General features: G+C 36.8%; 3 protein-coding genes and 1 pseudogene across 3 annotated transcripts; 1 reads left to right on the top strand and 3 right to left on the bottom strand.

Annotated features, from left to right (window-relative positions):
* The first annotated feature begins 1,968 nt into the window (after positions 1–1,968).
* Positions 1,969–14,117, top strand: LOC18022739 (annotated as a pseudogene).
* LOC112088505 (uncharacterized protein At4g04775-like) lies at positions 11,958–12,543 on the bottom strand. Its single transcript, XM_024158800.1, has 3 exons — positions 12,373–12,543; positions 12,049–12,288; positions 11,958–12,002 (listed from the first exon to the last, which is right to left on the bottom strand). The coding sequence occupies exons 1-3, from the start codon at positions 12,541–12,543 to the stop codon at positions 11,958–11,960; spliced, it is 456 nt and encodes a 151-aa protein (XP_024014568.1).
* Positions 14,118–16,109: 1,992 nt separating the features above from the next.
* Positions 16,110–17,903, bottom strand: LOC18022738. The gene has a single exon (XM_006405830.2). It carries the CDS (start codon positions 17,901–17,903, stop codon positions 16,110–16,112), a length of 1,794 nt encoding a protein of 597 aa, XP_006405893.1.
* A 771-nt stretch (positions 17,904–18,674) lies between these two features.
* Positions 18,675–22,246, bottom strand: LOC18022737 (peptidyl-prolyl cis-trans isomerase FKBP43). The gene is made up of 12 exons (XM_006405829.2): positions 22,111–22,246; positions 21,914–21,984; positions 21,263–21,498; positions 21,040–21,179; positions 20,421–20,742; positions 20,158–20,328; positions 19,717–19,845; positions 19,380–19,506; positions 19,189–19,276; positions 19,056–19,097; positions 18,928–18,976; positions 18,675–18,825 (listed from the first exon to the last, which is right to left on the bottom strand). Exons 1-12 carry the CDS (start codon positions 22,121–22,123, stop codon positions 18,744–18,746), a joined length of 1,470 nt encoding a protein of 489 aa, XP_006405892.1. The 5' UTR covers positions 22,124–22,246; the 3' UTR covers positions 18,675–18,743.
* Between the last annotated feature and the right edge of the window lie 2,195 nt (positions 22,247–24,441).

Genomic DNA, 24,441 nt, shown 5'->3' with positions numbered 1-24,441 from the left:
AGCTGACTTCTTCACAATCTCCAGCTCCTCGGCAGTACAAATTTCCTCCAACACACTCTGGCTACAGGCAATCCACTCCCTTGACAACACATCTGCAAAACACCAGTATATACTTTACTCGACATACCCAAAAAAATTTGCGCCTATAAATTTACTGACACTTACGGCGGTAATCAAGGCTTCCAAACTGAATCTCCGGCGCCACCTGGGGTACAGTTCTGGAATGACCTCCAACATCAAAGTTAGCTCGCTTCTGGAACTTGTAGAGATTAACAGCCTCATTTCCCACCGTCACAAACATCGGTAACTCAGCAACTTCCATCCTCACCGCCATGAAGACCTCGATGTCGGTGTTGCAGGTTATGTCAACAGGGGGCGTCACTGGACCGCTTGGGACCAGCATCCAGTCTGGGAACTGATATGTTAAGCTCACATCGGTCTGACCATCGACCGCCAACTGAACGCGAACACTGTTCATCAGACTGTCGAAGCTTTCGTTCTCCTGCACCATGATGTCGTAGTGCTCTCCACTGTTTTCAACTCGGAAGCTCCATGTCTCCGCAGCAGTCTTCTCCCAAACTCCTTGAATCAGCATAACAAGTTTTCCTACCATCTGCACCATAAATCCACATATTAGTTACTTAGATCTATATACATCTACTATATATGTTGGATTTACTATCAAATTTATGTTTCAAACATTCCAGCACTAGCATTTATGGCGCATTAAACGTGTTAACCATTTATAGCATATGAGGTTGATAGGGTATACTACAAAAGGAATAAATTGAAGTTCCGTGAGTAATTCTTTACTTACCTTTAACCTCATCAACAGTTACTGTGTTTCTGCCTTTTCAAACTACACGACAATTTTATCTTTTTCTTTCTCTGGTTTACTTTCTTGGTAGCACAAATGAAGTGGATGGATGATACCTTATTATATAGGGGGTAAAAAACCCTAATACATGCACATACATGCATATATGTGTGTGTCACATACATCAGAATATCTTCCAGATACGGTAATTAATGACGCGTCGGAAGAGGTAAAAACGAGTGGTTCACAGCGACCTATGTGCAGACCTATAACCGCTACATATTTCACTGATATTATCTCCACAATTTATAATTATTTTATTACATCAAACCTAGCTTGCTTTACGGGGAGAGAAACTGGCAGCGGTTTATTTTTGTAATACTACACCTATTCAAAACGTTTCGTTCCCTCCAATCACTGTTTTTCCTTCTTTCCTAATTTTGATGTCCAACTAGAATTTTCACCTAATTAACTCTTGTTTTTTATGCATATTCTGATTCAGTTACGAGCAAAACTTTATTCTCTTCTTGCAGATTTTCTGGTTCTATAAGTTTAAATGTCATAAGAACTTTAAGATGAAGAAAAAAGTATGAACCCGCGGGCCAGCCCGTAAAACCGTAGAATATAGGCGGGTCGGACTTGGACATATCAATTTGGGACCACAGCTTATGATGGGTCAGCCCGTTAGACCCGAAAAAAAATTAAACCCACATTAGGTTGAGCTACTTAAACGCAGATTGACCCGTTTGACATCTCTAGTCATTGGCTCTTTAACAGAATAATCCGCAGAGTATTGACTAAAATAAAATGCTAACAAATCCCAACAAAAGAAGAAGAATAAAACAGAATGAACTTTTCCAATAAAGACACTGAGAAAAGTTAAAAGCTCATCTGATTTTTACTGCCTCTACGATGCGAAAGGCTAGGCTGGCTAGCCCTGCGTCTACATGCATTTTAACCGTCCAAATTTACATGCATGCATTTGACAAAAGATCAAACGGTGATAATTGTCCTACATGCTAGCCCTGCGCCTGCATGCATCTTAAACCGTTCAAATTTACATGCATATCATTTCACAAAGATCTAACAGTGAGAATTTCCTCTGATCAGTACGACACTAAAGAGCACCGATTTTTTTTCTCTCTTCTTCAATGGTTCCAACGATCAGAACCCTCGCAAGTTACACTACTCACCAAAAATACTGTGTCGATTTCTTTGGAGAATATTTGATCGTCACCGTAACCTCGACTCCCTCCATCATCAGGCGATGGATCCGAGATACCTTCTACAACCGTCATCGACGATCTTCTCACACTCTCACGTTGGAGTTGGCGTCTAGTGGACACATACAGAACATTACTCCACCAACAACCTGTTGGAATTTATACTGGTTTATAACGATTCATAAAACTAATTATGAATTTAAGTTCCAAGATCTCAAGCAAATACTAAATTGAATCTAGGTCATCAGATTAAGAGTATACATGCAGCGGAAAGATGAATAGAAAAACAAGGTTGTATAGCACTCCAAACGTCGTGCCTCTACCGGTATCCACACGCACACAAACTAGATCAAGACGGGATGCTAGTACCGTAGAGATCATATCTCAATGCTTGACAAAACATTTTGTCTCTATATTATGTTTAGGGTTTTAATGTAAGAGGTTGTCTTAATTAAACATCTCATTATATCCTTATATAATGAAGCCACGTTGACCTAGCATATTAATGCTTAATGGGCCAAAGGCCAAACTCGTATAACAAAGTCAGTAACGTAACAATTATAACATGTATTATTCTAAACCCAACATATGATCGATCTAGTTTGCTTAGGTGTGTGACCCTGAAGTATCGTATAACATTAGCAACAAATTCATAATCCGTAGATTAAAAGCGGTTTCTAGCAAAGCATTATAACCACCTAATATCATACAATTGTCAAACCTTGACGTTACAACTTCAACTAGAGAAGTACGGATGATTTTAGGACATTCCCAACAATCTCCCACTTGTACTGGAATCATCTATTCCTATAATCCTTTTTGTCTCTATATCTCGATCTGAGCATAAGGCAAGAAACTGTGTCATCCTTATTAAGCTAGATCATGTTTATCGAACTCCGATTCATACTGATCAAGCAAACGACTGACATCCACCTCGTTTGAGCACGGCCATGCATTTCTCAGTATTAAATCTTCGATAGGCCCGGAGATAATTATCTCTCGTTATATGAGAGGGACAAATTCCATCTTGTTCCATCCCTGTTTCTTACATAATTCATAATGCGCCCAATCACTGTCTTTATAATCACCTTTTACGGCTCCCGTTTGACAGAGTCAAAGCGAACCAGTCCATGTATAAGAAATCATGACGAACTCAGGTTAAAGGACTACACTCTATAGTTGTGATGAAAAACTCTTATGACATTCATATAACAATCTTGTAGATTTCTCATAGCGGGTCAGTCAAATACTGCGTTCTCTAACACATATCTATGTGATTGACTTTAATACAACATATTAATGACTTCACGAAACTTAGTCATCAGTCACCTCACATACTAGTCATTCTTAGTTACTAACGTCCCATTTTAATAATCTTGACTAGGGACCTCAATAATTTAAGTCATCTTCCACTTATAGAGTTTCATGATCAAGTCACTTACTTGATGATCTATAAAAATGACAATAAATTATTTTGAGACTATTATTTAATTATCTAATAATAAAATAATACTGAAACTAATTTCATTAATTTGAAAATAAAATCAAATGTATGTAAACATGAATATCATATCATAATAGAAAATCTTCCACTAAAAATAAGATTACATCTTTATGAAGCTAATGCCTATAGCAGCTGTATGGCTCTCATACTTAGGCCGGGGAAGAGGCTTCATCAAAGGATCAGCAACATTTGCATCCGTTGAGACTCTGCTAATCTTCACATCTCCTCTATCAACAATATCACCATTGAGATGATATCGTCTTTCTATATGTTTGGATTTCTGGTGTGATCTAGGTTCTTTCGCCTGTGCGATGGCTCCATTATTGCCACACTAGAGATCCACCGGACCAGATATGCTAGGAACCACACCTAGTTCAGTAATAAACTTCCTAATCCAAACAGCCTCCTTTGCTGCTTCAGAAGCAGCGATGTATTCAGCTTCGGTTGTAGAGTCTGCTACGGTGCTTTGCTTGGAACTTTTCCAACTCACCGCTCCTCCATTAAGACAAAAGATGAATCCAGATTGCGATCGAAAATCATCTTTATATGTCTGGAAACTAGCATCAGTATAACCACTCACAACAAGCTCATCACTTCCTCCATAAATCAAGAATTTATCTTTAGTACTTCTTAAATACTTAAGAATGTTCTTGACTGCTGTCCAATGACTTTCACCGAGATCAGATTGGTATCTACTCGTCATGCTTAAAGCACATGCAACATCTGGACGAGTACAGAGCATAGCATATATAATAGATCCTATAGCAGAAGCATATAAGATTCTACTCATGCGCTCTCGCTCATCATGTGTCGAAGGACACTAAGTCTTGCTGAGAGTAATGCCATGAGACATTGGTAGAAAATCTTTCTTGGAATCATGCATACTGAACCTATGCAAAATCTTATCTATATGAGTATCTTGACATAGTCCAATAATCTTGTTTAATCTATCTCTATAGATTCGTATTCCAAGAATATAGGCAGCTTCTCCCATGTCTTTCATTGAGAAACAACTACTTAGCCAAGTCTTGACAGACTGAAGCAAAGGAATGTCATTTCCAATGAGAAGTATGTCATCTACATACAAAACTAAAAATGCAACTGCGCTCCCACTAGTCTTCTTGTAAACGCACGGTTCTTCTTCGTTTCTAACAAAATCTAACTCTTTGATTGCCTCATTAAAATGAAGATTCCAACTCCGAGATGCTTGCTTCAATCCATAAATGGAACGTTGAAGCTTGCATACCTTCCTAGCAGTCTCAGGAACTGTGAAACCTTCAGGTTGTGTCATGTACACATCCTCTTCGAGATTTCCATTAAGGAAAGCTGTTTTCACATCCATTTGCCATATCTCATAATTATAATAAGCAGCAGTTGCTAGGAGAATCCGAATGGATCTAAGCATTGCGACTAGAGAATAGGTCTCATCATAGTCTATACCATGAATTTGTTTGTAACCTTTAGCAACCAATCTAGCTTTGTATATCAATATATTACCATCCATGTCTGTTTTCTTCTTGAAAACCCATTTACACTCAATGGCTTTAGCACCATCAGGTAAATCCACCAAAGTCCATACTTTGTTTTCTGACATGGATCTCATTTCGGATTTTGTGGCTTGAAGCCATTTTTCAGAATCAGGGCCCATCATTGCTTCTTCGAAAGACGTAGGTTCATCACTCTCTATAATCAATAGATCATGATCATCTGTCACCCAAACCCCATATCTATTAGGTTCGTGACGAGTCCTCTCAGACCTACGTACCTCAGGTTCCACAGGTGTAGACTCTACGACTCTTCGTAAATATAATTGATGCTCTTCCTCAGAAGTTGCACCAACCTCCTGTGTTTCTCGAACTTCTTCGAGTTGTACTTTACTCCCACAATTTCTCTTAGAAAGAAATTCTCTCTCTAAAAAGACACAGTTTCGAGGAACAAACACTTTGTTCTCTGTAGGGTTGTAAAAGTAATAACATTTGGTTTCTTTGGGATAACGAACGAAGTAGCATTTATCAGATTTGGGTCCAGGCTTATCGGTAATCAAACGTTTGACATAAGCGTTTGGCTTAAGTATTCGCCTCCTCGATCATTGTGGCGTTCCTGGAGGAGTGAGCTGTGAAACAATTCCACATTCTCTCAGATGATCAATAAAAGTTTGGCTTAAGTATTCGCCTCCTCGATCTGATTGAAGGGCTTTGATTCTTTTGCCAAGTTGGTTTTGTACTTCATTCTGAAATTCTTTGAACTTTCAAAAGATTCAGACTTATGCTTCATTAAATAAACATAACCATATCTACTGAAATCATCAGTAAATGTGATGAAGTACTGATAGTTTCCTCTGGCATTTATACTCATTGGTCCACATACATCGGTATGTATAAGGCCCAACAAATCGTTAGTCCTTTCGCTGTGTCCAGTAAAAGGAGCTTTAGTCATTTTTCCCAACAAACAAGATTCACATCTTTCATAAGATTCAAAATCAGATGATTTCAAAAGTCCATCACTATGAAGCTTTTGAATGCGTTTCTCATTTATGTGGCCCAAACGACAATGCCAAAGAAAAGTTGGATTTGAGTCATTTGACTTAAATCTCTTGGTACTAATGTTATAGACAGACATACTTTGGTTCAAAACATAAAGCCCATTCTCTAATGGACCGCTACCATACAAAATATCACCACGATCAAATAAACAACACTTGTCTTTAATCGAAAAATGAAATCCTTCCAAATCCAAACAAGAAATAGAAATAATATTTCTGCTTATAGCAGGTACATAGTAGCAGTTTTTAAGTTCTAAAACCATGCCTGAAGGCAAAGACAAATTAAATGTTCCTACAGCTAATGCAGCAACTCTTGCTCCATTTCCAACTCGCAGGTCCACTTATCCTTTCTCCAAAGTTCTATTGTTGCTTAGGCCCTGCATATTAACACAAATATGAGCACCACAACCGGTATCCAATACCCAAGAGGTAGAACTAGAAGTAGCAACATTTACTTCTATAACATAAAAACCTGGAGAAGAAGTCTCAAAAGTCTTCTTCTTCTTTTTCAGATCTTCCAAGTATTTCTTGCAATTTCTCTTCCAATGTCCAGAACCATTACAGTAATGGCACTTATCTTCACCAAAAGGACCAGGCTTGATCTTTGGAGCAGGGTCTGACTTGCTTGGATTCTCAATCCGGCTTGTCTTACCATTTCCTTTGTTCTTACCAAGTTTCTTAAACTTTTTACCCCCTTGTACCATAAGGACGTGAGAGGTGCCCTTCTTGATGTTTGGTTCAGCAGATCTGAGCATTCCATGCAGCTCAGTCAGAGTCTTGGTCAAATTATGCATGTTGTGTAGTTCATAACAAACTGATCATAACTTGACGGCAGTGACTGAAGGATGAGGTCAGTGGCCAACTCTTGGCTGATAGGACAGTCCAACTTTGCCAAGTTATCAATATAACCTATCATCTTAATGACATGTGGGCTAACTGGACTGTCTTTTGGCAGCTTACAGTCAATGAGAGCTTTAACCGTCTGGTATCTCTCAGTTCGTGCTTGCTCCTGAAACATTCCTTTCAGGCTGGTGATCATGTCAATTGGCAATTCCACGTTCTCATATTGCTTCTGCAAGTCTGAGTTCATGGTAGCCAACATGAGACAACACACATCGACCATATCACTGGCATGCTTCTCATAATGATTCCTCTCTGCATGTGGAGCATTGGACTTAGGTTTCTCAGGAGGAAGACTCTTCTCCAGGACATATTCTTTTTTCTCCTGTTTGAGAACAATTCTCAGGTTTCGATACCATTCGAGGAAGTTCGATCCATTCAGCTTGTCCTTCTCAAGGACAGATCGCAGCGAAAATGAGCTGTGAGGGTTTGACATAGCTGGATCAAAAGAATAGGAAATGTTAATATGATGTTCAGGTATTTGAGAAATACAATAATTAAGAAAATTCATATTATATTCAAAGTAAAATTTTCCTCAAAATAAATATAATGATCCAAGATCCATATTTCACTAAAATTCAAGTGATCTTTGGCTCATCGCCCGAATGTCTAGTTATTTAGGTAAGCAACATCTTTGCTAATTATATCATATATAACTCTTGGTTGTTAGACGACATCTTATGTCTTATACAACCTATGCCTCTAAGTCCAAAACCGTTTTGATAACTTAGTCAAGTAAACCAATCTTATTTCATATGGTAACCATTACCATCTATCTCACTTATGTAGTTGTAAATGCCTTGCTTGGCAAGCCCATCAAACAACGAAACAAACCTTGATAGTTGAAAGATTGGATGACATCATATTACTTGAGATTATTGAGGAATTAATTTTAATCCAATTTAGTTTATATTTAAAGTTTATCTAATATAAAGTATCTATATATATATCATATATGTATTTCTATTGGATTGTAAATAATTTAAATTAATTTTAATCTAATTAAAATAATAAATTATTATTAATAATCTTAATAGATTTCAAAACCTTAATCGTATTAGAACTTGAACTAAAAAGATTTTAAAATTAGAACTCGTATCAAAGTAAGAATTCTTGTACTAGGTCGAACGCATGAGGAATCACACCCACACGAATTCACTCACGATATACAAGATGCATATATGTTATTTATTTAAAAATCAAGCAATCATGTATTACCATAATACGTGCTACGTTCATACTTTTAAATCCAATATATGCACAAACTTTATATCTATGGCATGCACATGTTACTAAGTGACAAAAAAAACGCATGTCTCCGATTGTGATAGTAATGATTTTGTACAAATATCAATTATGACAAGCACTATCACACGAACATATAAATTCTGGGAATTACTAATCAAATTATAACTATCAGAATTATTATATGTCAAAGATTCAACGAACATACTGATTTATTTAAAATCATAAAACTCATAGTTTAATCAAATCAATATTCACACAAACATATTTCATTAAATTTCATAAATTTAAACATGTTCAAACTAATTAAATTGACATGTATATCACATATATATGTTAGATTCAAAATTAGTATTAAGCAAATTGCTCTGATACTACTGTTGGAATTCATACCGATTCATTACGATTGGAAAAACGACTTATTTCCCCTCCCCCCGCAAGTTTCATATAGTAACAGAACCCCCTCAAGTTTTAACCTCGTCCTATATCCTCCCCTCGGTAAACTTGTAAACCCGAATCCCCCCAATTGGAAAGTTTAATACTTATATAGCCCTAAAACGAAAGTTCAATACTAATATACACCTATACCCGGATTAACGCTGGTTTACTGTTTACCAAAAACTGTTTTGACCAGTTAAAACCAAGATTGACCGAATTAAAATCCGATTAAACGTCTAAACCAAAAATTGACACGTAATCCTGACCCAATTACAAAATTTGACCCGTAAGCCTTACCAAAAAACCCGACCTAAACCCGATTACGTTTAAACTATCATTTTTCCCCAAATCCTAATTCCTCAAGAACCCTAAATCGAGAATCCCCAATCCTCAAATCGGAAACCCTAAATTGAAATCTCAAATCCGAATCAAACCCCAATCTCGAATCAAACTTCTATCCCGAATCAAACCCTAATCCCGATTCACCTCAATCTTTGATTTCTTCTGCAAATGTCGATAGTGGAGTGGCAAGCTGGTTATGATTCTGACGGTGAAAATCGTAGGGAGCGTGACGACTTCAACATCGAGGAAGCCATTGCTGCGTTTGAAGATGAGCCTTCTATGAGGCACAATGTGTACCCAGACCTGGATGGAGAAGATGCGACTCGACAGAAAGCTCGGAGGCGTGAAGATTGGGGAAGAGGAAATGGAAACTTGTACTTGGGACAGCTGTTCATCAGTGGTATTGCGTTCAAGGAAGATGTCCTGGACTATGTTTTGAAGAATGGTTACAATCTGAGTCAGTTCAGGTATGAGAAGAAGAAGCTTGGCTTTGAGTGTAAGGGAGATAACTGTTCATGGCGCATCTACTGCTCTCGACCAGGTAACAATACAATGTGGGAGGTTGTGAAGTTTGAGTCTGTTCATTGTTGTGTTCCGAATGGAGTTTGCACGATGTTCAAGGTGCATGTGATAACTCGGTTGTTTGTCGACAAGATTCGTGAAGAACCAGAATACTTCATGCCTATGAAGATTGAGCAGCTGGTTATGGAGAAGTGAAAGATATGTGTGTCAAGGCCTCAATGCCAGCATGCCTGAAATAAAGCTCTGCGATGGATTGCAAGAGAGTATGAGGAGCAGTTTGCATGTCTTCGGGATTATGCAAAAGAGATAGAAGTATCAAATCATGGATCTTCCGTGGAGGTTGATTGTGTGATAAATGAAAAAGGTAAACATGTCTTTCAACGCTTCTATGTCTGTTTCGAGAACCTCAGAAGATCATGGAAAGAAAACTGTAGGCCGATGATAGGAGTGGATGGTTGTTTCTTAAAAACTGTCCACAAAGGGGAGTTGTTTGTTGCAAATGGTCGAGATGCAGACAATTGGATTTACCCAGTCGCATTGGCTGTAGTTCAGAAGGACAATGCTGATAATTGGGGTTGGTTCTTTGGTAAGATCAAGCATGATTTAGTCCTAGAAGATGGAGATGGTTATGTTTTAATCTCTGATCGCCAAAAGGTACAACTTGTAGTAAGATTTTGCTTACTTTTGCCTGTATAGATTCTTACAAATGCGATTTGTTTTTGCAGGGATTGATCAGTGCTGTTAAGCAAATCCTGCCAAGGATTGAGCATCGAATGTGTACAAGACACATTTACATGAACTTGAAGTCTCGACATGCAAAGAATCCAGAGTTGAAGGGTTTGATTTGGCACTTGGCTTGGAGCTACAATGAGCAAGAATTTAGGCAGAATTTGCAGAAGATAGAGCTATATGATGAAGCTTTGTACCGAGATTTGCTGAAAACAAAACCAGAGACATGGTGCAGGGCATTCTACAAACTTGGACCTTGTTGTGAGGATGTGGAAAACAATTCAGTTGAATCATTTAACAACTCCATAGGTATGTATTCGAATCCTTCTTTATATTCGATTTATGTTGAATCCTTCTCTATCATATATGTTTGGGGCATGTATTTTTCATTTTTCTATGCAGTTAAAGCAAGGGATAAGGCCTTAGTGCCTATGCTAGAGACCATTGCCAAACTTGCAATGGTTCGTATAGCCAAGAGGGATGTCCAGGCCATGAACTACGATGGATTGTGTACTCCATATGTGAAGAAATACTTAGCAGAGCTGCATGACAAAGCTGCAGAATGCTTTGTTAGACCATCCACTAACATGCAATTTGCTGCTACAATCGATGGATGTACTCACCGAGTGGACTTGACTAACAGAACTTGTAACTGCGGAAGATGGGAGATATCTAGTATCCCATGTGAGCATGCGGATAGTGTGATGATCCGCAGGGGATTTGAAGCTCAGTATTATGTTTGCCATTGGTTTAGGACCGATAAGTGGAGGAGGCTCTATGCAGATGGTATTGTGCCATTGAGAGGTTCTAAATTTTGGCCTGTTGGAGAAGACCCACCGATAGTTCACCCTGAGATCCCAAACATGCCTGGTCGGAAGAAAGATAAAGACAAGGTTACAAAGGAGGATAAAAAGAGGAAGAGAGGGAAGAATGAGTCTCCCACTAAGAAGGCAGACCCGATGATGAAGAGGAGGACTATGCATTGTGGGATTTGTGGACAAGGAGGACACAACTCTCAGTTGCATAATAAGAAGAAGAAATCATCAGCTATGGTAATACATTACCATTCTTCTTTCTTTGTTATGCATTTCATCTTTGAAATTTTTGGTAATGCTTATTGTTATTTGATTTTCTCAGGTTCAGGGACCTGAAACATCATCTCAAGTGGAATCCTCATCTCAAGTGGAATCCTCATCTCAAGTGGAATCATCACAAGGAGTTCTCACCCAGCTTTGAAAGTGAAGAAGTGTTTAGAACCTGTTTTCAAGTATTTGATGCGTTTAGAACCTGTTTTCAATATATTGTATGGCTGTTTTTTTTAACCTCTTTCAGCTTGTGTTAGCGGCAATGCATTCTAGTTATGTTATGGTGTAATGATCAGACATATGGATGCTCTTTTAGGTATAATGATCATCGAATTCAGTTGGTACTCTTTTAGGTGTAATGATCTACTTATATTGATGCTTAGTTATATTGTTGCTCTAGTTATATTGAATCAGGTTTGAGAGACAAATTTTCAAATAACAATACACAAATTGATAATCTTTTTTTGCCAAATAACAAGGGTCTTGCTAAATAACAAGGGTCTCAAATTACAAATACAAAGTGATAACAAATCACAAGCTCAAATAGCAACAATGACTCAAATGTAGCAACAAAGTTAACAAAGCTTTCAAGCATCAACCTACAAGCTTCCTACAAGCTTCCTACAAGCTTACTACTTACAAGCAAAGCATCAACCTACAAGTTTGATACACCCAACAACAATCATGCATCCAAAACAGACAAGTAACGCCATTTTCTTCATCTCGGATTTAGCTTCAGCTATAACTTCTTCCACTCTTTCAAAATTCTCTTTCTCTAGCTTCATTTGGAGATCTTCAAACATCTTCTTCTCTGCCTCCATAGACCTACTCGTAATGTCTGCCACCACTTGTTCAAGTTTTTCAGTTCTTATTGTCAATGCATCAATCTCATTCAACAATGCCTCATTGACCCACTTGAAAATGTGGTTATCATTTGACAGCTACAACAACCGATAACGATGATAATCAAAATTTACATATCCTAAAACCATTTCACATTGACACGAAAACCCATAGCCACTAACCTTTTTCTCTACGGCAAATGCACACCGATAGTATCTACGGTACGGATTGGCATCAGACTTCAATGTTCTTGGGATGATTACTTCCCCACACCAACATCTTTTAGACACACCCGAACTTCTTCTTTCTCGACCACCTGATGTGATACTCGAAGCACCAGGTTCGTTGTTCATCATCGTCTTCTTCTTTCTTCTTCTTTCGCGACCAGATTATATGATTTAGGGTTCCTCGACTGATTTGGGGATTTTCAAATTTGTAATGAACAGATAAATTGTGTTGGGTCGGGTTATAGGTCGGGTTATAGATCGGGGTCAGATTATTCGGGTTTTCAAAACCGATATGGAATCGAGAATCACGGTTTCGTATACTGTTAAGCTCATAAACCAGTAAAATCAATAACCAGAGCTATATAAGCATTAAACTTTCCAATTGCGGGGATCCGGGTTTACAAATTTACCGAGGGGAGGATATAGGACGAGGTTAAAACTTGAGGGGGTTCTGTTACTATATGAAACTTGCGGGGGGAAATAAGTCGTTTTCCCATTACGATTTATAAAACTAATTATGAATTCAATTTCCAAGATCTCAAGCAAATACTAAATTGAATCTAAGTCAGCAGATTTAGAGTATACCTGCAGCGGAAAGATGAATAGAAAAACAAAGTTGTATAACACTCTAAACGTCATGTCTCTACCGGTATCCACACGCACACAAACTAAATCAAGACGGGATGCTAGTGCCGCAGAGATCAAATCTCAATGCTTGACAAAACTTTTTGTCTCTGTATTATGTTTTGGGTTTTAACGTAAGAGACTACCTTAATTAAACATCTCATTATATCCTTATATAATGAAATCACGTTGACCTAGCATATTAATGCTTAATGGGCCAAAGGCCAAACTTGTATAACAAAATCGGTAACGTAACTTATGTTTAATTGTTTATGTGCATGTATATAATATATGTTATATATATATTATTCCTTTTAGTACTCATGTATTTTAAGTATATGTCATATCTCATATAACATGTATTATTCTAAACCCAACATATGATCAATCTAGTTTGCTTAGGTATGTGATCTTGTAGGATCATATAACATTAGCAACAAATTCATAACCCGTAGATTATAAACGGTTTCTAGCAAAGCATTATAACCACCTAATATTATATAATTGTCAAACCTTGACGTTACAACTTCAACTAGAGAAATACGGTTGATTTTAGGACATTCCCAACACACCCTAATGGACACCGATAGTTACGCCACCGATTCTTCAACGGAGAGTTACGATTCTCCGGCGGAGAGTTACAATCCTCTGGCGGATACTCTCCAGTTATGCGTGGGGAAACGTTGTATCATCATCCAGCTGACTCACTGCGACCGTGTCCCCGATGTCCTCCGGAGTTTCCTCACGGATGCAGAAACAACATTCGTTGGTGTTTGGAACAGTCAAGATGCAAGAAAGCTAGATCGATCTAGACATCATTTGGAGATCGGAGAGCTTCTTGACGTGAGGAAGTACGTTCAAGATTCAGAAGGTAATAGTCTGAGAGGTCGTTCGTTCGAGGAAATTGTTGAGACATGCATGGGTTATCAAGGAGTAAGGCTAGATCGGGAGATAAGCAAGAGTGATTGGAGTGTTGACACCTTGGCCTTGATCAGATACTTCAGGCGTCAATAGATGCTTTTGTTTGCTTCAAGCTCGGTGTTTGGGCTCGTCTTTGGGAAGTCTCTGAAGAATAAGAACCATCAAAAAGACATCTACTAATTAATGTTCCGAATGTTTCAGGTTTTTAGACCAAAACAAAAAATGTTTCATGTTTTTCTTTTTTGTTAGGCTTTGCGTTATAGAAAATGTAAATCTTTAATATTTTCTGCGTCTTGGTCATCGACTTCCACCGTCTATGCTGTTTTCTTATTCTGATAATTCCTTCAGTTTATATTGTGTACTTACGCTCTATGTAGATGTATGTTTTATGTAATGTTATTTGGTTTAATGTTTTTATGTAATGTTACTATTGAAGAATTTGTACTCAGTACGTTGTAAGTTGAAGTTGATAGAAAATAATTATTACTAGGCTTTAACAGAACAACCTTAATCAATTTATCAATATTTTTTGGTTTAATGCTCCCGACCAAACCAAGATGTACCAAAATGCATACCCAAATTTTGCTTCATGGTTCAATGCTGTTAGCCTGTTACAGTCTTCTTTTATTTATTCAATCCAACATATTCAACCAAAACATTGCCGATGGATAAGGTGTTTCAAGTGATTATATATGCCCTAAGAAGAGCTTTATGTTTCAAAGATTCATTTTCATGGAGCCATAGAGAAAAGGTCAAAAGCGCATCTGATCTTTAGTGCCTCGACTTCATAGATAGCCATGCATTCTCAGGCACAAAATCCTTGAATATCCCTCTTCTGAGAACCTGTGTTTTTCACACCCAGAGGAAAAGAAAGTTGTATAAACTACAGTAATATGCTGAGATGAATTCACCTAGACATGCTCAATAGAAACCATTATGACATGCAGATTCATTTGCGCTCTTCTTGTTGCTTGGCTCAGACTTTATATAAGACTTTACAAACAGTATGGTGAGAAAAGCAAAGAAAATAGAGCAAATGATTATCTACCTTCTTAAGAATCATCATCATTATCGTCTGATTCAGGCTTCATTTCTACAGGCTTAATTTCCTGAAATGCAAACGAAAAAAACATTTTGAGATGACAACTATTTATGAAAAAGAAACATTGGATTATACTTCCATAATCGAAAACCAAGTCTAGCTTCGAATATCGAATCCAAACATAATCATTTTGTGTGACATGACATAACATAACATAACATAACATAAACAAGTTCATGATCAAGAAAAAATTACAAAACATGATCAAACAAATTAACACAACAACAAGAACGTAAATATGATCAATACAGAGGCAAAAACCGAGCCCTAAGCAACATATTCATTACAAAGCAAAAGAAAAATTGACGGTGGGAAAAAAAATTCAAGAAAAGCAAGGAAAAAAAAACTTGGAAGTAGAACAGAACCCTAACAACATAATCGTGCTGAATATAATCGAATAGAATACAGAAGCCTAAAATCAAAATCAGATTATACAAATAAACACATACAAAGGGCTGCTACAGCCTACAGTGCTACGATATATGGCGCACGTAAATGTCGTTTTTCTCAGTTTCTGCATTAAAACAAAAAAGGGAATTTGAAGAATTTATAGTTTGGAAACTGTAGAGAATTGAAACAGATTAAACATTTCTTGGAGAATTTGAAGTGATGAATGAAAGAATGATTGTAATACTTGGAAATCAAGACATTAGTCTTTCTATACAATTTCAAACTAAGCATAAGCATTAAAAAAAAAAAACCTAGATTCTGCAGAGTTTCAGATTACACAACCCTTAAGCAGGCTCAAGCTCTGAGAGCTCTTTTTCCAGCTTGGCCATTCCTCTCTCCACATACACAATGGTTCTCCACAACACCATCCTGCTTTCCATTTTCATGCCTTAAAACAAAAAAGTGAATTTGAAGAATTTATAGTTTGGAAACTGTAGAGAAGTGAAACAGATTAAACATTTCTTGGAGAATTTGATGTGATGAATGAAAGAATGACTGTAAAACTTGAAAATCAAGACATTAGTCTTTCTATACAATTTCAAACTAAAAAAAAAAAAAAAAACTAGAATCTGCGGAGTCTCAGATTACACAACCCTTAAGATGCCTCAATCTCTGAGAGCTCTTTTTCCAGCTTGGACATTCCTCTCTCCACATACACATTAGTTCTCCACAACACCATTCTGCTTTCCATTTTCATGCCTTCAATCACACATAGTCTCCGAAGCAGACCCTTAACGAATCTGTACTCGCTCATACCAAACCATTCATTTTGTTTCTTCACAATGCTTTCAACATCTCTGAAAGCTCTCCTCACGATTCCAACTTCCATTCCTCTTTCCACGAGCTCATTCACCGAATCTACCATCTTATCTGCAATCACATTAACGGATTCTGCGTAGCTTCTGATATCTACCACGTGAATTGCTGCACAGAAGGCACCAACAAACGTCAAGACCCAGCAACTGTTATCTACCAACAACTCTCTTGGTGGGTTTAGCCTTCTGCTTATCTCTGGGAGAAGACTCTTCATCACAGGAATCACAAAATGTTCCTTTTCGAGCCACATTATCAAGCACTGGAAGATATAAACAGCTCTCTCGAACTCTGTTTTGCTTTTCGATACGATATAGTCTCGTAGCTCGTACCATACCTCAAATTCAAAGTTCATCATCTCATACGCAACGTGGTACACCACCCCACCAAAGACTCTGAAATCGCTCTCTGAGATTCCTTCTCTCCAGAGGCAAGAGATGATCAATGGCTGGAGCTCTCTTATCACAGGAACATCAATCTCCTCCTTCCTCGAAGTGTGGTCATCGAGCATGACGTTGAGCCGTCTGATCGCCAAAAATCTCGACCTCTCTTCAAGAATATTCGACGCCAAGATTCTCAAGATTTGAAGTGGCGATAAGGTTTTCAAACAATCGAACCATTCACGTTCAGAGACGGGTCGTCTTTGTTGTGGCTGATTGTTGCTAGACTTAATCATACGATGGATTATCTTCGCAGCCTCCTTAGTGCGTGTTCCGAGCTCTCTGATCTTGAACATGAAGGCAGACACGAAATCTCGCTGCTCCTTATTGTAGTTACAAAAGCTCATGTCTCGTGAAAGAAACCTCGCGAGATCTTGAAGCGCTCGTAGCAGAAACTGTTCCATTCCCTTCTCCACAAGCTCGCTTGCCGACCTCACAAGAACAGAAAGAAGAACCTTTACCAAATCGAATCTCAACTCTGAATCCATAAGCTGAATCCCCATTTTAACGACAGTCTTTAAAGCCAAACACCAATCTCCGACTCTATCTTCCTCAGGATTAAGCAACACAATCTTCGCCTTCTCCAATAGACTCTGCATAAACCTGTAGATGAATCTCCCGTAAACCGGAGGCAAATCGATAAAGACGTGAAAAGCCTTTAGAGGCTCGCTAATCGCAAGCTCGAGGATACAATCACTGAGCTCGTCCCATCCGCCATTATCCAACATCAAAACATCGTAAGCTACAAGAGAAACGATTCTTCCGAGGAACTTCATGTCAGATTCCTTGGTTCCTCGCATCGTCAAGCATGAAATCAAAACGGGCTTGATCTCGTCGAGCCCGATGAGATTGAGTTCGATTCTGCGGTTTCTAAATTCGGCGAGGGTTTCGGAGAGGAGATGGATCGATTGGGATCTGACGATGGCACTGGAAGAAGATCGGTAAAGATTGAGAAGCTTTAGGGTTAGGCAATTCGGGAATTTGGCGGCGCAGAAGTTGTACAGAGCAAACGCCGTTTTAAACTCGGTGGTTTCTTGAGGCAAGGTGAGTCGATTGAGGACGTTCTCGAGTCCGTCGTGGGTTGGAGTCTTGAGGATTTCTCTGGATTGCCTCATGAAACCCGAAGATTCCGCCATTGAAGCTTCTGCAGAATATGTAGGGAGTTTAGGAGATTTATTGATGGAACTGTATTTATACATCACTGAGTAGGCCGCTTATACAAAATACAAAATACAAAATAGGATAAATATATACAACTAATTCGAATTTTTTTTTTTCGTCAACTAATTCGAGATTATCTCCAAAACATCAGTTATTATCTCTGAAAAATTATATTCATGATGATATAAATTTATCCACAAAATAGATTCTGCGATTTTGCCGAGATTTTTTTTTGGTTTTTTTTTGTGTTAGAGCTTTTTAGGTTTGAGAAATTAGAGCAATATCAGATATATTATGGTTGTAGTTCCGAACCGATTGGTTCATATAATTTTCCCTACCCGACATTATAATCATACCTTTGTTAATTTTCTTTTTCAGAATCATGTAATAAACTGGAAATAATAATAAAAACAAAAACAACAAACGACCTGAATTATGTACCATTTTTATACATAGTTTCACTTAAAATAAAACCCGATAAATCGTAGAAAACTAAACCATACCGAACCCAAGTACATATGGTTTTAAATGGTTTAAGTTTTCATAAGACGGATAAATCATAAAACCGAAAAAGCCAAACCGTAAACCGGACTGCCCACTTCTAAACATGCTTAAAAGAGTCGGTTGAGTAGAAAGTAAAGAGATGGAATCAAAAAATTGTGTTACTCCGAAACATTGATTAAACCCATAATCAGCATAAACACAAAACAACACACACTGATAAGCCTTTAACTGAATAATGATGAGAGTTTTTGAGTTATCTACCCAAATAACTACAAATCCCAAAAAATAGAATAAAACAGAGATTAGCCACTTCATCTAACTTTTACTGCCTCCACTTCATAGATTAGCCACTTATTCTTAGGCACACCTTCCTTCGATTCCTTCTCTGAGTACCTGTGTTTATCACATCCAGAGCAAAAGAACAGATTGTATAAACTATAGTAATATGCTGAGGTGAATCAACCAGACATGCTCTAATGAAACCATTGTGACTACCCGAGAGATGGTGGAATTATTAGCCTTCTCTTCTCACCAACTCGCATGCCTGAGAATTAGAGATAAGGATATCAAAAATTAATGAATTTTCAGTTGAAATCATCAACAAATTTAGCAACTAGACATACCTTCGACGCCAATACTGAGTCCTTTTATGACCTTCTCTTCACCTGCAAGGAGAAGCATTACATAACTAGACAAAAGCTGATTGTGTTTGAGGAGAAACAACAATGGCAAAACAATATTTAAGAAAATATTTACCTAATCGAAATCTCAAGGGATCGTCTCCCAAGTTTGAACTCAACACTTTCCCGGTGTCTTTTAACTTCTCAGTATAGAGTATGCTCACCTGAAACAACCATCAATCGTTTTGAAGAATTTTCATGGTGCTGGGAATTGAGTCAGCATCAAGATTGCATATTAGATAAGATGTATAGAAAACAAAAACTCACTTTTTTGCCATTAGCAGCTGCTTTTCCATCAACCTTGGCTTCTTCAAGCACTTCAATGCTAACTTCATCTGGTGAAGAAGTAACTGATTCTACTGGTTTATTGGTACCAGCTTCTTTCTCGTTGTTCCTATTTAGTATAGAAATAAAATTGGTAAGAATAGTTTATCCTAAAACACCAATAAAAATCAAGAAAATATCCACTCAAACCTAAAAGACAACACTAAAAGAGACAACTTGTCTCAGGAAACCAAAGTTGATCATACCATCTACCTTGTATTTGCAGACTATAACATATATTCAATTGAAAATTCTACATAAAATGAACGGTACGACTCACTTGTCAGTTTCAGTAGCTTGTTTCTTCTTCTCTTTAGTTTCCTCTCTCTTATCCCTCTTCCTCTTTTTCTTTGATGGGGTTGCATCCCCATTCTGAGAGAGCAATACATCATTTGCTGATTCAATCTCCCTGCCATCATAAAACAGTAATACCAATGAGGAAATGATAACAATGATATGAACTTTCTAATGGATTGTTCAACTGTATATGAAACGTCAACTTGTGAAGAAAATGAGTAACTTGGATAAGAAAAAATCAGCAAGCACACTTGACCCGTTATTTTAACACTGGCGACTGATGTATAATCACGTTTGATATCGATCTACTTATATCATATACAGTAAAATTGTTCATTCCATTCTCTTAACTCAACCTAGCGTCTTCTAAAATCCTGAAAGCTAGAAGGTAACATAATCTGTTCAGTAGTATGATACAACTTACTTGTCAGTGGCTTGCTTCTCATTCTGTTCAGGCATAAGTTTTTCCCCTCCGTCATCTAAGTCAATTACAGCTGAAGTCTTGGACTTATCCTTCTTTCGTTTTTTCTTTGCAACAGCTTCACCTTCTTTCTGAACGGCAGGATGCTCAACATCACCCGATGGTTTATCCTTCCTGAAATATTACACATATTTGGTTTATAAAAGGTTAGAACTTATAAGATAACAACACTAACGCTGGTCTGAAGTGGGTGGAAACTTTCCTACCTTTCATCGAGAGTCTTGTGGGCATGAGTTGTTACGTCTGATGTCTTTTCACACTTGGCATTAGGCTTTCCATTTTCCAAAATCGAACTCTTTGCCTTTGACCTCGTAATCGGAATCTCTGAAGAAAGGACCTTGGGTATCTTGTGGTCATTATCGTTGTTACGTACTTCTACGGTATCCCCAATGCTAGAGTCATCAGGTTTAGCTGAAGTTTCATCAGAATCTGAATCAAAGACCGACAAGTGAAACTTCTTCCTTAGTCTTCCACCTTTCCCTTTTTCTTCCTTGTCCTTCTTTTTAGCTGCCATCTCCTTAATAGATACTGGAAAAGGAGACAAAGATTATCAAGAGAATCTCCGAGGTAATTTCATGTAAGACTATCGCTAGATGCAGATGTATTGCTTTCTCCACCAAATGACATAAGTACAGAGTATCAAATTGTGTGAAAACTACTGTTAACTTATAAAGTCACATGCAACTAGAGGCTAAGAAAAGGTATAGAAACTGAAACTGAAAATGTAAATCCACAAATCAAACATAACATAAGTATTAGCTTTAAAGAAAGAAGACACCAGAAAGAAAAAAAAAAAAAAAAAAAAAAAGATACGAAATGGCGTACTTTCATCATCGTAAGTGCTAGAGACGTGTGAATTGCGGCCAGATGGATCATCGTCGTTTATGAAACTATCACTGTAGTCATAATCATCACTGCTACCTTTCTCCATGTCTGTGTCAACAATGTCTTCTCCGTATGACTCCCTTTCAAAATCAAGTCAAGGTTACAAACAAAAAACCATAATCGATATGCACTTTTAATCTTAAAAATCATTAAGAGAGGATACGATTCATCATCATTTAGCCTTAGAGCTGTACTCCTTTCGAGGAAGTAGCCAGTGAGGTGAACGCTCCGTGGTCCGATTACAGAGAAGACAACTTCATCAGCCTCCTCAAACTCAATATTCAGTTGGCAAGAATCAACCTTTTCAGGGGACAAGACACATAAGAAGAGGGGGCTTTTGTTCCCAACGTTACACTGAAGAATGCTTCTAGTTGTTGCGTTACCAAGCCCCAATGTTGCCTATACCAAAAAAAAAGAATCAAAGATCAGCCAAATAACCCAAAATCAAAACGCCACTTCTTCATGTATATGTTAACTTCAAGCTTATTTAAACAAAGCATACATAAGAAATTAATCAAAAAGAGAAAATAAAGCGAATCAATTACAAAATCAGCCAAGTAATACAAAACCCACAACTTCGAAGCTTATCTAAACACACATAAATCAAGAGGAGCCACAAGAAATTTAACCAAACAGAGAAAATAAAGCGTCCCTATTACAAAATCAGCCACCTAACAAAAAACCCAAAACTTCGAAGCTAAAATAAACGCGCCTACATCAAGAGCAGACATAAGAAGCTTAGTCAAACAGAGAAGATAAAGCGAACCAATTACCAAAGTCTGAAAATTTAGGGTAGAAAAATTGAGATTAAGACCTGGGAAAGGTGAAGTCTTCTTGTTTCAGTAGCCTTAAGAGTGAAAGGCTTTCCTGGCTTAACTTCAACTCCTGCAAACACACGAAAACTCTCATCAACACCAAACATCGTCGGAACAAAAAAACAAAGTAAGCTTTTTGTTCAATCAAAATCGATAATTAGTCATATCTGTTTTGGGTTTAAAAGATGAAACCCACCCCAGAAAGCCATTGAATTTGATCAAAAGAATCAAAGAAAATCGTCAAAGCCGACACTTTTTTGGTCTTTTGGGTTTCTTCTCTCCGTTCTGTGTGACGAGGTTTTTTTGGTTGGCGAGGGTTTATGTTATTGGCGCCCTTATTTATTTGGAGTTTTTCTTCTTCTTTTTTTAATTGTAAAAGAACATAGTGGAAAAACGCTTCGGTTGTACAAAAATCAATTAAGGCATTATTTGACCCAAATAATGTATGTAGATGCCTCAAATCAAATCGACAATTAATTGACAGGCTGAAATAAAGTATATTAAGTGCTTTGATTGGTTTAAACGCAGCAGTTGCGGTTACGAGTGTGTGAGTTTGCGAAAGCGAACGATTGCGGTTTTGAGCGTTATTCGGCAGTTTGCACGACTGGTTAAATTTTTTAAAGCGGATCCGTTTGCAGGACAATTTTGACTAGCAAACCAACGATTATTTTAGCGATTAAACATAAAATTAGCAAAATAAATATCAGAATAATTATAAAAAAAGGAAAACTATATTATTATGATTAATATCAAAATCAATAGTTTAAAATAATTAATAAATTATAAATAAATACTAAATAATTATTTTAAAAATTAAAAAAAAATTATAATAATATGTTTTATTTCAATTATTGGGAACATCACTCAAAGTTGTGTCTAGTAATGTAATAGACTGGAAAAAATTTGCTCCAATACGTAGATCTTCTGGATTTGTCTTATGCATGATGTAAACTTTCTTCAATTGATCTAATCGATTTTTTACACGATCCCAACTCAAATCAACTCCAAATTGCTCATTAGTATTCTTCAAAATAAGTTCTTTCTCGAGTGCACTAAAACATCTAGGATATTTATCTTGACTTTGTTTTTCCACAATGATCCGTTGAAGTAACGCACATGTCATCTCGTTTGATCATGTAATTTTCTGAAGAACAAAAAAAAGAATTATAACAAACTAATTTTATAATTAATAAGATACATATTTATAATTTCTTACTTTAAATTTAAAAGTGGAAACAAAAAAAATAATATAAATAAATTAAATTAAAGTATTATGGCATTTATGCTTGTATCTTAATTTTCTTCAACTGATATGGAAAGCCATGATAATAGACTAGAACTTGATAGAAAAAGTGAAAGGTTAGGGTTTATATATATAAGAGAAGATTTTAACGTGATCTTTTTTTTTCTAGCGTGAATTTATTTATTTTTATTTTTTTTACCCAACCGCTACCGCCCGCAACCGCAAACGCTGGCGGGAAGCAGCTTTTTCATTTCAGCAGTATAAAACGATACGGAGCGGTTTACAACGATTTGTATGATTGTGATAAAACGCCACTAACCGCTACCAACCGCAAACGCTGCGTTTGCGGGTGATAGCGGATGAACCAGTCAACACCTAACTCGTCTCTGATCACAAAGAGTCTTACCAAAGAGGTTTTAGCCCATTTTCTAAAGATGTAGATAGTTAGAGGGTCAAATTTAAACTTTTTCTAAATGTACAAAATGAGCTGCTATGGAAAATGACATTAGTGATTCTAGACTTGCTATAATCCTAAAACTTGCATTTTAGTTACATTTTTAGGCCTATACATTTTGGTCAAACGATAATTTTAGTTACACTTTTATAACTATTTTGTTGCAATCAAATATCTTCTTATTTTTAGTGAAAACAGAAAATTATAACTAAGTTTTTTTATCAGTTTATTTTGGATATAGTTTCTGTATTTCAAATATAGAATAAAATAAAACTCTTATAATGGTGCTAAAATTAAAATCAATTTATGAATCAGGTTATTTGATTTGATTCATTATGGATCAATTTGCTTAACCTGAACTAATCTTCCCTTGCGAATATCCTCAATTGAGAAATCGAAAAACACAAAAAGTGACTATAGTATAATTTATTCTCCGATCATAAATAAAATTATCAAAAAAGTTTTTGTCAATTAACAAAAATTATCCTAAGATAAATGTAAAAGTTACCGCTATAGAAAACTCTACAAAAGTGACTAGTGGCATTTCCTCTTTATATGTAACCCTAAACTTTCGAGTTTATAGTTCGTCGGTTTTTTAGTTACACTTTGATTAAACAAAATATTTGGTTACATTTTTATTACTACTAGGGGTTGATCCGCGCGAAATTGTATTGTATTTGTTGACATATTTAAAAGAAATTTCTACAATATCCATTTTTTCATTAGATTTTGTATTTCAATTTTTTATATATATTTATAGTATTTAATAATTTAATATATAATATTGAGAAAATAATCAAATAATATATTAATTAAAACTTCAAATCAAA

The sequence above is a fragment of the Eutrema salsugineum genome, unplaced genomic scaffold (assembly GCF_000478725.1).
Source record: "Eutrema salsugineum unplaced genomic scaffold, Eutsalg1_0 scaffold_14, whole genome shotgun sequence".
In the NCBI taxonomy this organism is placed as follows: Eukaryota; Viridiplantae; Streptophyta; class Magnoliopsida; order Brassicales; family Brassicaceae; genus Eutrema; species Eutrema salsugineum.
Note: the sequence above shows the minus strand (reverse complement) of the source record. Positions and strands in the feature narration are given on the sequence as shown.